This window comes from Oenanthe melanoleuca, chromosome 1 (assembly GCF_029582105.1).
Source record: "Oenanthe melanoleuca isolate GR-GAL-2019-014 chromosome 1, OMel1.0, whole genome shotgun sequence".
In the NCBI taxonomy this organism is placed as follows: domain Eukaryota; kingdom Metazoa; phylum Chordata; class Aves; order Passeriformes; family Muscicapidae; genus Oenanthe; species Oenanthe melanoleuca.
In genome coordinates, this window is record NC_079333.1 from 91,054,127 (window position 1) to 91,067,657 (window position 13,531).

Sequence of the window (13,531 nt, forward strand, 5' to 3'; positions counted from 1 at the left end):
AAAAACCATCTCCAATACTGCCTTATGGAGTACACTTTGTAATCACCTTCTACGCGCACTTATTTTGTGATGCAGCAATCAGTCTGAGCAGAAAGCTCTACTCTGTTTAAACTATAAATAATTTACCAGTGTTAATTGATGGTTCTATATGTAGGTCTTCTGCAATCATGCCAAAAAGACAGACTCTTACAAATTCTTTATCACACAATAGAATAAGAACCCTACCATGTAATACCAGCTCTCTGAAAATTGCCTACAACCACATCTCCACAAAGAACAAGTAATTTAAACAAAGAGCAAAAAATAAACTCATCATTTAGTGCCTTAGTGTACTAAAACAACACATAGTTGACTGTAGTCTTTCAAAGGTTTCCAGAGGTTTCCCCATGACAGTAATTTACAAAGAAGCAACCAAAAAATATTGCCTGCAATGCAATTTATTCATTCTTTGCCCTAAAACTATTGAAAACAACTGTTACAGCAAGCTCTGGGTGATTACAAAGGTAACTCCAGATACAGAGAATCAGTGCACTAGATTTTATTGAAAGAGGATTTATTCATGCTTGCTCTAACTCAAAAGACATTAAAAACATTTTTTGTGAAAATTCTTGTTAATTAAAGTCTAATTATTGAATGACTGCTGTTTGGCATCTCTAAGAAAACGCTCAAGGTCTTGAAAGAAAGAAAAGATAACACAGTGAGCAAGTTATCATAAAACAAGGATTTTTCCCTTTTTTCCTACTTACCATGCATAATTAATATGTGATAATACCCATAATGAGTTCCCTAAAACAATTAGCAACGCATCTCCAGTGACCTGCTAATCTGAATATAATGCTTTTTGACTTTGGAGGTGCACCAGTCTCTTTGTGCTTACACACTCACCTCACGTAGAAGCAAAGAAGGCTGCAGAGCATAATTTATTATTCTGCATCACATTTCATCAAGTCCCTTAGCAGCTACTTGATACATTATCAAGACAAATGCAAGGAAAAAAAAGTATTCCTACCTCTCCACCCCCCAAGTAGAGCACCCCAAAGACTAAGAACTAATTATAATCCTTCTTTCCTCTTCCAATCATTAACATACCTTCAGTGAAAGCAAACCTTGACCAGGTTACTTTTTGTGTGGAATTTCAATGACTTTTTTCATCTCCGTAAGACAAATACATCCATAAATAAACATGCACTGCAGTAACAAGGGCAACGTCTGGAACACTTAAAAGTTAGATTACTTGCAAGTCATACAACTTCTCATTTTTCTTTCACAAATATATAATAAAGACTGCCAGCATGGGGAGGGGTAGGTTGGGAGAGTGGGTGAGTGCATGTGTGAACACACATGTACACATGCTTCAGAAGAAAAGGGAGGAAGTAACACAACCTTAGGAACCAAGAGCATGATAACTGAAAAAAAAACCTGAAAACAAACAAAATCTCCTCACTTTAACTATTTTTTAAGTATAAAATAGTGGCCTATTATGAATTTAGGGAAAACATGCTTGTGTATAGTAGTGTAGAGGACAGACCTAAGCATATTTTGTCTCAAATATTCAGAGTGTTGCTACAGGAAAGGTGATCAGAGGAGAGGTCCCACGGAGGTGTGGTGATGTTATCCTGGGCCAACTTCCTGTTCTCCTTCAAGACTTGTGCTCTGTTCCCCCATCCCAACTCATTACCTTTATGTAGTGGTGTGGTGGCTTGTTTGTGGGCCAGCACCTTCTGAAGAGGTTTTTTAGAGTTATAAAGTGTACTGTAACTAAGGGCTTGTTAGCTGATATTCTTTGTGGAAATGTACTGTAAGAATTTAAGGGTGTGTTAACCAATGCCTTTTGAATGTTAACATTGAGCTGGTTGCCACAGTTAAGACTTTATAATAAAACATAAGAATTTCCTGACGTGTGGTCCAGTGCCTTCGTTCCACCTGACAAGAACCTGTAACCAACATCACACTCAACCCATGGGCTGTGACAAATAGATCTTCAGAAGTCCTAGATTGTGAGACACAGTTAAATACCTCATGATCTTTTCTCTACAGCTGGATGGCAAGCTGCCTAACAACAGACTTCATCATCCAGCCTGGGAGACACAAGTAAGGGCTACATCCTTAGACTCTGTAGCAGCTGAGGAAGGCACAGGATTCAGCCAAAAGGCTGTTCACTGGGTTATCATAATAAAAGTACATTCCACTGGAGTGCAGTATCTTTGCATCCCAAGTTGTAAAGCTTCTAAAAATATATATAAAACTATATTGTTCAATACCTAATTACTTTAAATTCCTCAGTACACAGTCTACAAGTATGATTTATTAATAATTTATTCCTTTAAATTTCTCCAGTGTTTGTCTGATATCAATAGCTTCTCCAGCAGGGAGAACCCATAAAAAAGGTTATGCTGTTTATTATTTTGCAGTGCCCCATAATAGCGGGAATTCAAGAACTAGTCCAGTAACATATACTAAATAATCAAAAAACAACTTGCCATCTAAAAATGCCTTCAGTCACATTGTAGAACAACAAAAGTAAAGGCTTCAGGAATTCAGGAAAAAGTTCTAGCCAAAGAACCCTTCTCAGCAAAGGACTGATGCATCATGTGGTAACTAGGACAATTCCCAAGGAAGCCCAAAGGTCAGGAGACTGAATTTCTCAGGTTCAAAAGTGTGCAAAAAGATGCTTTCCTCCGTTTCCTCCATTTCCTCCATTTTTTCAGGAAGCAGAGTAGTCCACACAGTGGACAAGACAAGGATAAAACTCTCCTTTGCTCTGCTTTACAAAGAAAGCTGAAGTTCCAGATTGCTGTTATGCTCTCTACGGAGAATTTTTCTTGGCAGTGTAGAAATGTGCTAGAACTACTTTTCCAATTATTCTTTACAAAAGACTAACTGCTAGATATTTTTAGTTCCTGATAAAAAGACACAAGCTGTTAAGACTGGGCAATTATGGATGCACGCATAAAAGCAAAAAAATCCAAATTTGTTAAGGGAGTGAACTCTGCTTTTGCTGCAAAACACTTAAGCAAGGTGTGAGCAATCAGGAGCAGAGGTTTCAGCCTCTCATGGCACCGAATCAGTTGCTGTCCTACCATCTCCCAGGGTGTACCATCCCCCCCATGACACACTTCTGCCATGGGAGAATCTTCTCTGCTGCGTTTGGAAGCTGGTCATGGTGTAGTACAGGATGTAAGGCTAAAAGGAACACTGACAGAGTACAACCCTGCAGATGAGGGACAACAAGAAAACACACCCCAGAAATATTCAAACATCCCAGACTTTCATTCAGTCTAGTAACCACATGGCTACCCTGGAGCTGGCATCAACAAAACAGACAAAGCAAGAATTTATTGACTCTAACCCAACAAATGCCTAATTAATTAATGAGCACAGACAAGAATGTCCTGTTGCTTCTGAAAAGAAAGACCAAATTCTGCTTTCTACCTCAAAATGTACTTTCAGCCAGAAAGAGCTGTGGAGCAACATTGACCCCTCTTCATAATAAGCAGCCACTGGCATGTGCTGTATGCACCTCTGTCAGACCACACTGTCTGAGAACAACATTGATCATCTACAGACTCTCTGTCATCTCTCTTCCTGAAGGCAGCCTAACACTTTATACTCTGACCATTGCCATCACAGGTTACATCCACTGGAAAAAACAAATATCTAACAATATACGAAAACAGCTGGTGAGAACTGTGAGTCTAAGGATATAAGACAGCAGAGCTTGGTTAAATCAGAATGGTTTATACCATCAACAGCTATTTAGAAAGCTGTTTCAATGAGAAAAAATTGGTAATCTAGGCCTATGCAAAGAAAGGCTAGAGCCAAGCTTGAAGAAACAGCCATTAATATATATTTGAACTAAGCTGAAAAATCTCTGTGTTCTTACATTTAATGCCTTTATTTCTAAAATAAAAAAATGTGAATTGGAAACATTCAGAAAAGAGTATAAGCCAATAAAATTGAAAAGGGACAGATTTATGGGGACTAAAACATTTGATTTGAACAGCAGGGATTCCAATTTACAGCTCAGTGCACCACCTAGAATGGCTGTTCATGTCTGTAATTTCTGTACTTTAAATAAAGTACTCCTAATACATTCAACCTCCAGGTATACACAAAAAATAACAGCAACATCACTAATTAAATAACTGCTTATCTGAAAACCACAGTGAGTAAAATATATACACCATATGCATACACTAAGAATGGAGGAGTTGAGTGGGGGTAAAAAAAGTAAAAAAAGTTTAAAAATGAAGGGAATAATACAAAAAAATGCTTTCAGCATCCTTTTTTACAAAATCTCACAATAACATTGAGAGTCACAGTAAGTGCTAAATCATCCTTCTTTATCCTGTTTTAGTTGTATGATACAGAATAAAATTACAAAATATTTGAATGTCATAATGTTCTGAATCTACTGTTCATTCCTTATATCTACTAGAGCAAAAAAGTTGCAGAAAATTTCTCTTTGAACTTCGCTGTTCTATGACAAAATGCCCACTGAGACTCATAAATCCTAATGCCATTTAATCAGTGTGAAAAAATTTTAATGAGCTCTCTCTAGATTTGGTACAGAGATTATTTGTAACTATGGGATCAATTAATTAATTAGAAATGGAAGAAACTGCAAAGAAATAGTGTTTTAAATTAAGGCAATGATTTACATCACTTGGAACTTTTTAAATAGAACAGATTGATTCTTCATAAGAGTTATGACCATTTGTATTGCTACAATCCCTCTGTTTAAAAAGTGCATATGAATGGATTTATTTGCTTTTAAACTACTTCTAAAGTTCTTTATTCTATAGAAAAGCTATAGGCAAATCAACCAAAATACTGGAAAGAAATGCCTTAGCCTTCCACACCCTTAAGCAGGAAGTTAATTAATCTGCAAGGTTTTGATGACAGGAATATATTGGAAATATGTTGGCATGTCTGAAACTCTCTGATTCAGTTATATTTAAAATACATTTATTTGCATAACTTTTTTGTGTTTATGAAACAAAACTTCTTCAAGATAGCATTGAAAAGTTATAGTTGATATATAAATATATATGTATAAATTATAAAAAATACATACAAATGGCTGGGTTACTATAAACTCTTTTATATAAAAAAAATAATATTTTAGTATTTCTAATTCCAAAAGCATGATTTTAAGTAATGTGAGGACTGTAAATTAAAGTGGAACAGAAAAATATTGTTCAGAAAAAGTTTTTTTTTTTCTTTTTTTTTTTTATCCCAGATCAAATCTGTGAAGTTAATCACTGAATCACAGGATGAATGAGATTGGAAGGGATCTCCAGAGCTCATCTTGTCCAACCTCCCCTGTTGCACAAGACGGTGTCCAGACAAATTTTGAGTATCTCTACAATCTCCTGGGCAACCTTTGCAAGTGCTTGGCCATCCTCTCAGTAAAAAAAAAATATTTCCTTGTGCTCAGACAGCTTCCTGAGTATGTCTGTGTCCATTGCCTGAGGTTCCATCACTGGGCACCGCTGAAAGAAGTCTGCCTCCTTCATTACAGTTTCTCTTCAGGTATTCATATGCATTAGTAAGACCCTATTGAGCATTCTCTTAATTCATCCAAACCACTAAAAAAGATGTTAAACAGAGCTAAATACACTCAGTATTCACCCCTGGAGCACACTAATCACTGGCACCCAACTAGACTTGTGCCACTGATCACAACCCCCTGGGCCTGGCCACTCAGACATTCTGTAAACCACCTCACTGTCTATTTATCACATCATATGTGTGTCACAGGCACTACTGTAGCTCAGGTAGACAACAGCCCCTGCTCTCACCATGTCCACCAGGACAGTTACTCCATCAAAGAAGTTAATCAGGTTTGTCAAGCATGACTTTCCCTTAGTGTAGCCATACTTACTACTCCTGATGGCTTGCTTACCGTGCCTGGAAATGATTTTCAGGATAAGTTGTTCCATCATCTTTTTCTAGGGATCAAGATGAGGCTAAGAAGCCTGCAGTTCCCTGAGTCATCCTTCTTTTCTTGCCTGGCTTCAACACAGGAGCGACACTTGCTGTCTCCAGCCTTTGAGCACCTCTCCCAATGGCCACGATAGATCAAGGATTATGAAAAGTGGTCTTTCAAAGACATCTTCCAAATCTCTCAGCACTTGAGAGTGCACCCCATTAGGGTCCCTGGATACATTAATGTCCAGTTTGACCAGAATCCAAACAGAAATAATACTATGAAAACTGTTTTTCAATCATATAAATAAAATGTATGAAAAAGAACACAGTGTTTTGAACATTGTGGCCTGAAATTTCTATGACATTCAAGAACACATTGTTTCTACACTAATACAGCTCCAAACGGTTTTCAAAGAAGTTGCATCTGGGCATTTGAGAGCAGAATTTGGAATATTTTTTTTTTAATTATGAAAATATAAAATTTCTAGTATTTAATTTCCAGTTCATATTTTGATTACCTGACTGATTTACTTATATAACTTTGCATTGTTACTAGTGTTGGAAGTTCACACGATGCTTCATGCAGCACAAGATATGAGATCTAGGCTAAATCTGCAGGCTGGATTTTTTTGAAATTTCTGTGCTATCATTCTATCATTATGTTTATTAAGTTCCTAGTTAACCAAAGACTGAAAATCAAAAGGTCAACATCTAACAAATTTCAAGATGGATATTTATGACATCCTTGGATAACAGTAAAGCAGCTATCACATCCATTTATAAATCACTTAAATACTGACCTACATGCAGAAGTATGCCTGCACAGCAATAGCCACTGGCTGATACGATATTATAGTTAAATTCTATACCTACATTGTATTTTTTGCTAACAGCAGCAACAAAGTTTTGAAGCAAACTTGAAAGTTCTCACTTTCTCCCTGACAGCTTGTTTCACTGGGTAGTTTTGGTATGCACTAGGTTGCACTAGCAGGCAGCTCCTGTGAAAGTTCTCTACAGGCACTCATCAAGCAACCTCCCATGTTTAAGAATACATAAAGCTCCAAAGAACTTTATCTCAGCCTGGGATCACAGTAAATCCAATCCAATTAAAAACATTCATATAATATATGGCATAGATGTATGGGCCTAAGCACTACCTATGATGCTCTAACAAACTGTTTTGCTTGAGCCCAATTATTTGCTTATGTAGACATTACCCTCTGATACTTGCCTGCAACCTTGCATGTTGGTAATACATGAAATCCAAACCTGTAGCTCTGTTAGCTCACTGCTTGGGACAGAACACTGCAGATGACACCATTACACTGCAACTGATCACAAATGTTTTGGATAGTTTCACATGTACTGTTTTCATTTCCTTCCTCCTGGGAATTCTGTGCATATGTGAATTTCCCAGACTTCAACATTTGTGACTTTTGTAGATGAAATTAAAAAAAAAAAAAGCTCAGTTGAATTATCTGCACTAAAGGAATTTGATGCTGTAAAAGATTCAAACATCTATGCCCTTCTTCAAAGAAAAGTTAACAAAATTAAAAATACAAAACTACTGTTAAAAATCTGTGACTTTGATTGTCTAGCATACCTTTATTAGTTAAAAATATTAAGTGTAATACAGATGCTACTATTTCTTCACATATTTTTTCAATGCTAACACAACTAAAGGATACAAGTATCTACACAGTGTTACTGGTTTGCTGTTTTTGTTGCTTCCTTTTGGATTGTTTTTTAATATTTTTGTTCTTTCTAAGTATTACCACCTTATGGGTTTTCAGAAATAGAACCACATAAACTAAGAGTTTTAGGAAAGCTCTCCTGCTCCTCCTATGAAATTATAGTTTAATTTGCCATTAACACAGCTGACATTTAATTTCCTTGGTTATGTACATTTGGTGAACATGCAAGCTTACAAATGAAGTAGATTCACATATACAGAACATCAAGAAAAAAAATCAAACCAAACCAAAACACAAACCCAGTTTTGTTAACTCTGTTCAAGAGTAAACCCCATTGCATCAAACTTAATTCACATTGTATTCCCAGGCAATGGAAGTACCATTTAGACTCTGGGTGAGAACCTGAAGTATGAAAGGTGAGGAATCTTAGCTAATCATTCCATATGTATTTGTGTAGTCTTTTTTCCCCTCCAATAATTCTACTGAGAGAACAGTAATCACAGTCTAATCTACATTTTTTTCCTTAAAATTAGCATGTAATGCATTTTTCTGGAGTAATGAAACTAACTCCAAAACTTCTGAACTTACATTCTGCTTGGCCAGAGAAGGAGTGAGAAAAATATTCTAAGGATAAAGGCAATTTAATCTAAAATAAAATGTAGACATTATTTTAAGTCTCAGTTTATGTGAAATATCCTCCCTACAGATTTTTATTTCAGAATAGTTTGTAAAGTTTTATATATATATATATAAAAGACAGGAAAACTAAACAGATCTATTGTTTGAGAAAGATTGCTGAAACTGATATTTTAAAATCTGAAATAAGAACTATGATCTCAGAGATTTAGGCTGCTAGTGGAAAGAGAGAAATAGCTTCAGAAAAATATATGCCCTCTTCACAAAGAACTGTATTTAATGTTTTGACACTTAAGAGGTAAATCAGCCATGAATGTTTGAAAAGTAAACTGACTTATGTTTACATAACTGTTTCCAAACTCTGAATAGTGAAGTTACACTTGCAGATTTATGTATACAGCAGAATATCATTATACTTTCCTATTACTGTATGCTACCACGTAGCAAATCAGAGCATTCTGCATAACAAACTTCAGATGTAGTGGGGGGAAATTTCTCTCTTTGAAAGTACAAACGTCTTTGAAAATGGGGGTTACTGATTTTTATAATGCTTATGTTAATCTAAGTCTTTATCACATTAAAAAAAAAAATTCCAAATATAGCCCAAGCAGAAAATTCCTAAATTTAGTTTGTGCCCTCCCCCTCTTACCTTTTCTGGTGGTGCAGGAGGGTTAAATCTCTTTGCACAAAGTAAAAATGGATCAGGATGTGGCTTGCCACGCTTCAATTCAGGGTCATCTCCCAACACAGCATGATGAAAAAGACCAAATAAGTCTTTGTGTCTGGTTATTTTTATCTGATATGACGCTTCACTCGAGCTGCTGGCAACAGCTATGGGTATCTTGTGTTTGTGTAAATGATGGACCAGCTTACTGACCCCTGCAAGACAAATACATACATTTTAGTTTTTATGTATATGATGTAAGTTGGTATATGTATTAATGTTTATATCCAATCACATAGCATTTAGCAATACTTCAACAACGCTGTCTTACTGAACGCAATAAACCTATCTCAAACAGTCATTGTAAAAGAAAATTCTCACTATATCTGAAATGTTCCTTCTACACTCAAAAATCATGGAACATTCTGTAAGTTATATACATACCTTTTCTGTTATCAAACAAGGATTTCTCAAAATATGTCCAAAATGCAATTAACATCACAACATAATGAGACCCACTATAAACTCATTAAGCAATGTCCCGATATCATGTAAGCTTATTAGCTGAAACTGAGAGTTTGGTAGAACATTGTTTTTTTCATATACAGTTATGCTCCTGGAAAAAAAAACAAGGAAGTATACTCTTCTCACTGGATTGCAAAGTTTTAATTTCTGAAGTAAGTATTCAGCTGGCTCAAACCAGCCTGTAAGAGCTGTTTCTCTCTTTCACAATTACTAAAGCAAGTAACACTGGGCAGAGGAGAGCAGCTGTCAGTCACAGTTGTTAATACCAGAGCTTTATCTATCAATGCTGTGAACCCTGAGTAATGAACACCTCAAGCCTAATGGATAGAAACTTCAATCTGATCCAGCCTTCTAGGGAAGGTTGATGCAGTGAACAGTGAAAACACAACCAGTCTGTCTAAGAGGGAAACATACTCTGTAATTCTGTGCAAGTTTTAAGTTTTCTCTGAAGGGGTTTTAATGCTCCTTTGCTAAAGCATTCTGAATGCTGGACACCTATCCAGACAAAACAATTAGCATTATCTAATGAAGAACAAGTGTGGATATCTGGTCTTTATCAATTCACAAGAGAAAATCCTCCATACCTATAAAATAATGTCAGCTGTGCTTTTTGGCACTAATCCCAGCTTTACTAGATGCAGGATATTAGTTTCAGGTAGTTTAGGTTCAAGTAGACTCCAGCTGACTTTTGGCTCTTTCAAACAACTTGAGCACATATCTGTTTTCATCTTCCAAATAAATTAATTCTTATCCTATTTTTCATGCCTGTTATATAAAAATAATCTTATTCTCTTCTTCCTGATTCATTGTCAGCACTATGTCTAATATCCACTCCCTTGAACCATTCCTAATCCTCCTTTGCCATCTCAGCACCTCTGATTTGTATTTCCCTTGTGATCTAGCCATTCAGTTCTATAAACAACCATGTTATTTCCCCCAATATAGTCATATGCCCACCTTTGAGAAGTTCTAATTACTACTGATAATAAAGTGTGTAGATATGTGAATAAGTGCAGCAACTAATCCACCTGTCTGTAAACAGTATGATTCTCTGCAGATTTCTCGTTTTTTCTCCAGAATCTAATCAAACAATTAATAACTGACATTTCCAGCTCCGTGCTTGTATTTGAAGATGGCCTTTAAACTTTAAATACATGCACTTCTCTAACATTAGATTTTGAGATGGACAGACATAGCAAGCACTACTGCTTCTCTAAGGTCAATACATCAGCCATTTAAAAGCCTTCCTATGCTCCCTTAAGTGGTTATATTAAGAAAGTGCACTTCTTCCCAAATGATGCTACTATATCCTCTCACTGAAATATGATGTTAAATACAAGCGAGCTTTTTATTCCAGATGGTTTATATCCTCATTCTGAATCATGTGAAGTAAGTCTATATTAAATTAATGAATGCACTAAGATTCCTTAATGTAAAGCAGTAGTATAAATGTCTCTTCCCTAAAATAAAATGCATTCATTCTAAGGAATTTAATAAACTGCAATGTTTAGCAATGCTAGCATACATAAGTGTGGTAACTTAAAGCAACCCAAAGATTACACATGCAGAAGACTCTTCCTACCTCCTACACCCTTGCTCTGATATGGTTAGTTTTCTCTAAAGTTGTGCTGTGCTCTTTTCAAATAGATAATTTTTGTCAGTCCCACTGCATCACAGCTTCAGTTCATCTCTCACTAGGTGTGTTTATTCTATGTTTCTGTTGGAGGTAGCCAGCTACAGAAAAGCACTGTTGCAGAAAGATTATTTCTTCAGGGTTCTCCCTTATATTCCTCAAGCACATTATTATTTCAGTGTGTAAATGTATATGCATGTGTGTTTGATTTATCTTTTTCTCTTCCCTCACAACAAGGGAGCTAAAATACAATTGTCCCTAATATCTCCAGAGAGAAAAATATTTACATTACTCAGAGAACACGCCACTTAAAAAAAATATTATTTGCATACCTGTAAATAGAGCAAGTTAGAAAAAAAATGCAAGTGGCAAAACAGCTGCCCAGAAAAAAAATTAAACTGCATTTGGAAGAATAGCTAGCATAACTTGACAAGCTCAAAACAGCAGCAGCTGAAAAATATTTTAATTCCAGGTTTGCTTTCCTCTTTGTAGAATCTATAGATCAGGAAAATCCATTTTTGTTTGTATAAATTACCACCAGTTTAGCTCTAGACACTTTGCCACCACATCAAATTACTGACACAATTATTGTACTAATTCAGCATATAATTCTTCATTAAGAAGATAATATCTTCCTTAGTATCTTTGTTATTTTTTTTAAAGAAAACATCAACAGAAGGGGAACTGAGGAATTGCTTTAAAGACCTGTAAGAAACTTCCCCTGGAAAATACCGTGTCATTATATCTTCTATAGCTACAAAGATTTTTCAATTAAATGACAACCAAAACCAACAAATTCAAAACTCAATGGCTATGAAGAAGTATACTGAAAATTCCCACGATGTCCCCAACTTCTAACTTACTTGTGGCTACCATGTAAGGGATCAAGACCCACCAATCCCAGAGGGACCCCTCTGCTACACTTCTTGGGACTACCCTCCACCTCTCCTACTGAAAGCTTAGTCATACATAAAAAAGATCAAAAGAATTAAGGATCTCTGTTTTTCCAGCATAAGAATACACTCCAAATATTGCACACAGGCAATAAATACCTTATGCACACAGGCAATAAATATCTTACGCAGAACCACATAAATCCATCAACTGGTTATAAAAAAATAGGAATAAATATCCTACATTGCTATGATTTATTTCAAAATGTACCCTTGTTTTCAGGTAGTCAGAGGTATCTTTATGCTATCTCTTTAAATAAGAAGTTTTAGATCAACACAGAAGCTTAATGTATACTAACTGCAACAGTTAAGCACCAGTGACTACTTCACAGAAAAATAAGTGAAAAGAATTGTAAGCAGAGTTTCATTACAGGACCTACAAAGAAGGAGGATCAACTTTAAATGTCAGCATCTTTAAAACCCAATTAATCACAAATGTCAATGAAGTTATCAACTTTGAGAAAAAAAGAAAACAAATTAAACCAACAGAAAGGACCTATTTCTTCTGAGACCACAGACACATTTAAAAGAAACAGATTGGCCCTTTTGTTCTCAAAATTGCAGGAAAGCATATATATGATTTTATTTTTTTGAAAAATGAACTTTTATCCCTTCATTAGACTCTAGATGTGGTGTTTTCCTCTTTAGATTCAGAAGATATAATGGTGGCTAATACATTGGATCAACTAACAAACTAAAAATAAGACTTACACTGAACAACAAAACCCTTGGGCTAACTGTCACATTTTCCTTCTAATTGCCTAATACAAACACGTACACCAAGAGTTCAGGAAACCAAATAATGGTACACTAAAATGATCTAATTCTAATTGTCTACATGCTATTACAATGCTGTTTTCTACATTATTCCTTTTAAGCTATCACATTTTATAATTAAATTACAGTATTGATCATGAAGTGAAAATTAACAAGATGAAACTCCTGAAAACTAACTCAAATTGATGGAAAGCAAAGAGAATATTTATTTTCTTTTTAGCTTTATACAAGTATGATCTCTATGTCATGCACAATAGTTTAGAACAGTGAACAGTACATACATTTTTGCTACATTTTATTTCATATAATTTCAAATTTTTTTACCGACCCTTTTCTTCTATTTATCTATCTCTGAATGAAACACTGTTCTTAACTTGTACCACTTCTGCATGTCCAGATTAAGATCTATTTATTTTGAAATGCTTTCAGATGAAGAAGGAAAGATGACAAAGCTTGTCTATTTTTTTCAAATGTTAGTCTCCAACCAAACTTCTGTCTGTATTGCAGAATTATACAAGAATGTTTTTCAACATAAGCAAGAAAGTGATATCCATGATAAACTGGGAAAACACTTTGCATAAGGAAGAGAATTATACATGCTGCTTCAGGATTGAACCTTAATTTCAGTTTCCTCTGCTCCCCAACTGAATGTCTGGTGTGTTGCATATAGGTAAACCTTATAAAGGGACGGCCTTGTAAAATCATGGCTCAGGCC

The 13,531-nt window shown here is 35.5% G+C and overlaps 1 protein-coding gene and 1 non-coding gene across 2 annotated transcripts in view; one reads left to right on the forward strand and one right to left on the reverse strand.

The window, feature by feature from the left end:
- The window catches only part of PUDP (pseudouridine 5'-phosphatase), a 61,751-nt gene that overhangs the window by 16,903 nt on the left and 31,317 nt on the right, over positions 1-13,531 (reverse strand). The window contains exon 3 of the mRNA XM_056485671.1: positions 8,914-9,143. Within this exon, the coding sequence (XP_056341646.1) occupies positions 8,914-9,143 (230 nt within the window). The remainder of the gene's footprint in view (positions 1-8,913; positions 9,144-13,531) is intronic.
- LOC130260945 (small nucleolar RNA SNORD36) lies at positions 10,743-10,816 on the forward strand. The gene has a single exon (XR_008841886.1). It is a non-coding gene; the product is annotated as a small nucleolar RNA SNORD36 (small nucleolar RNA).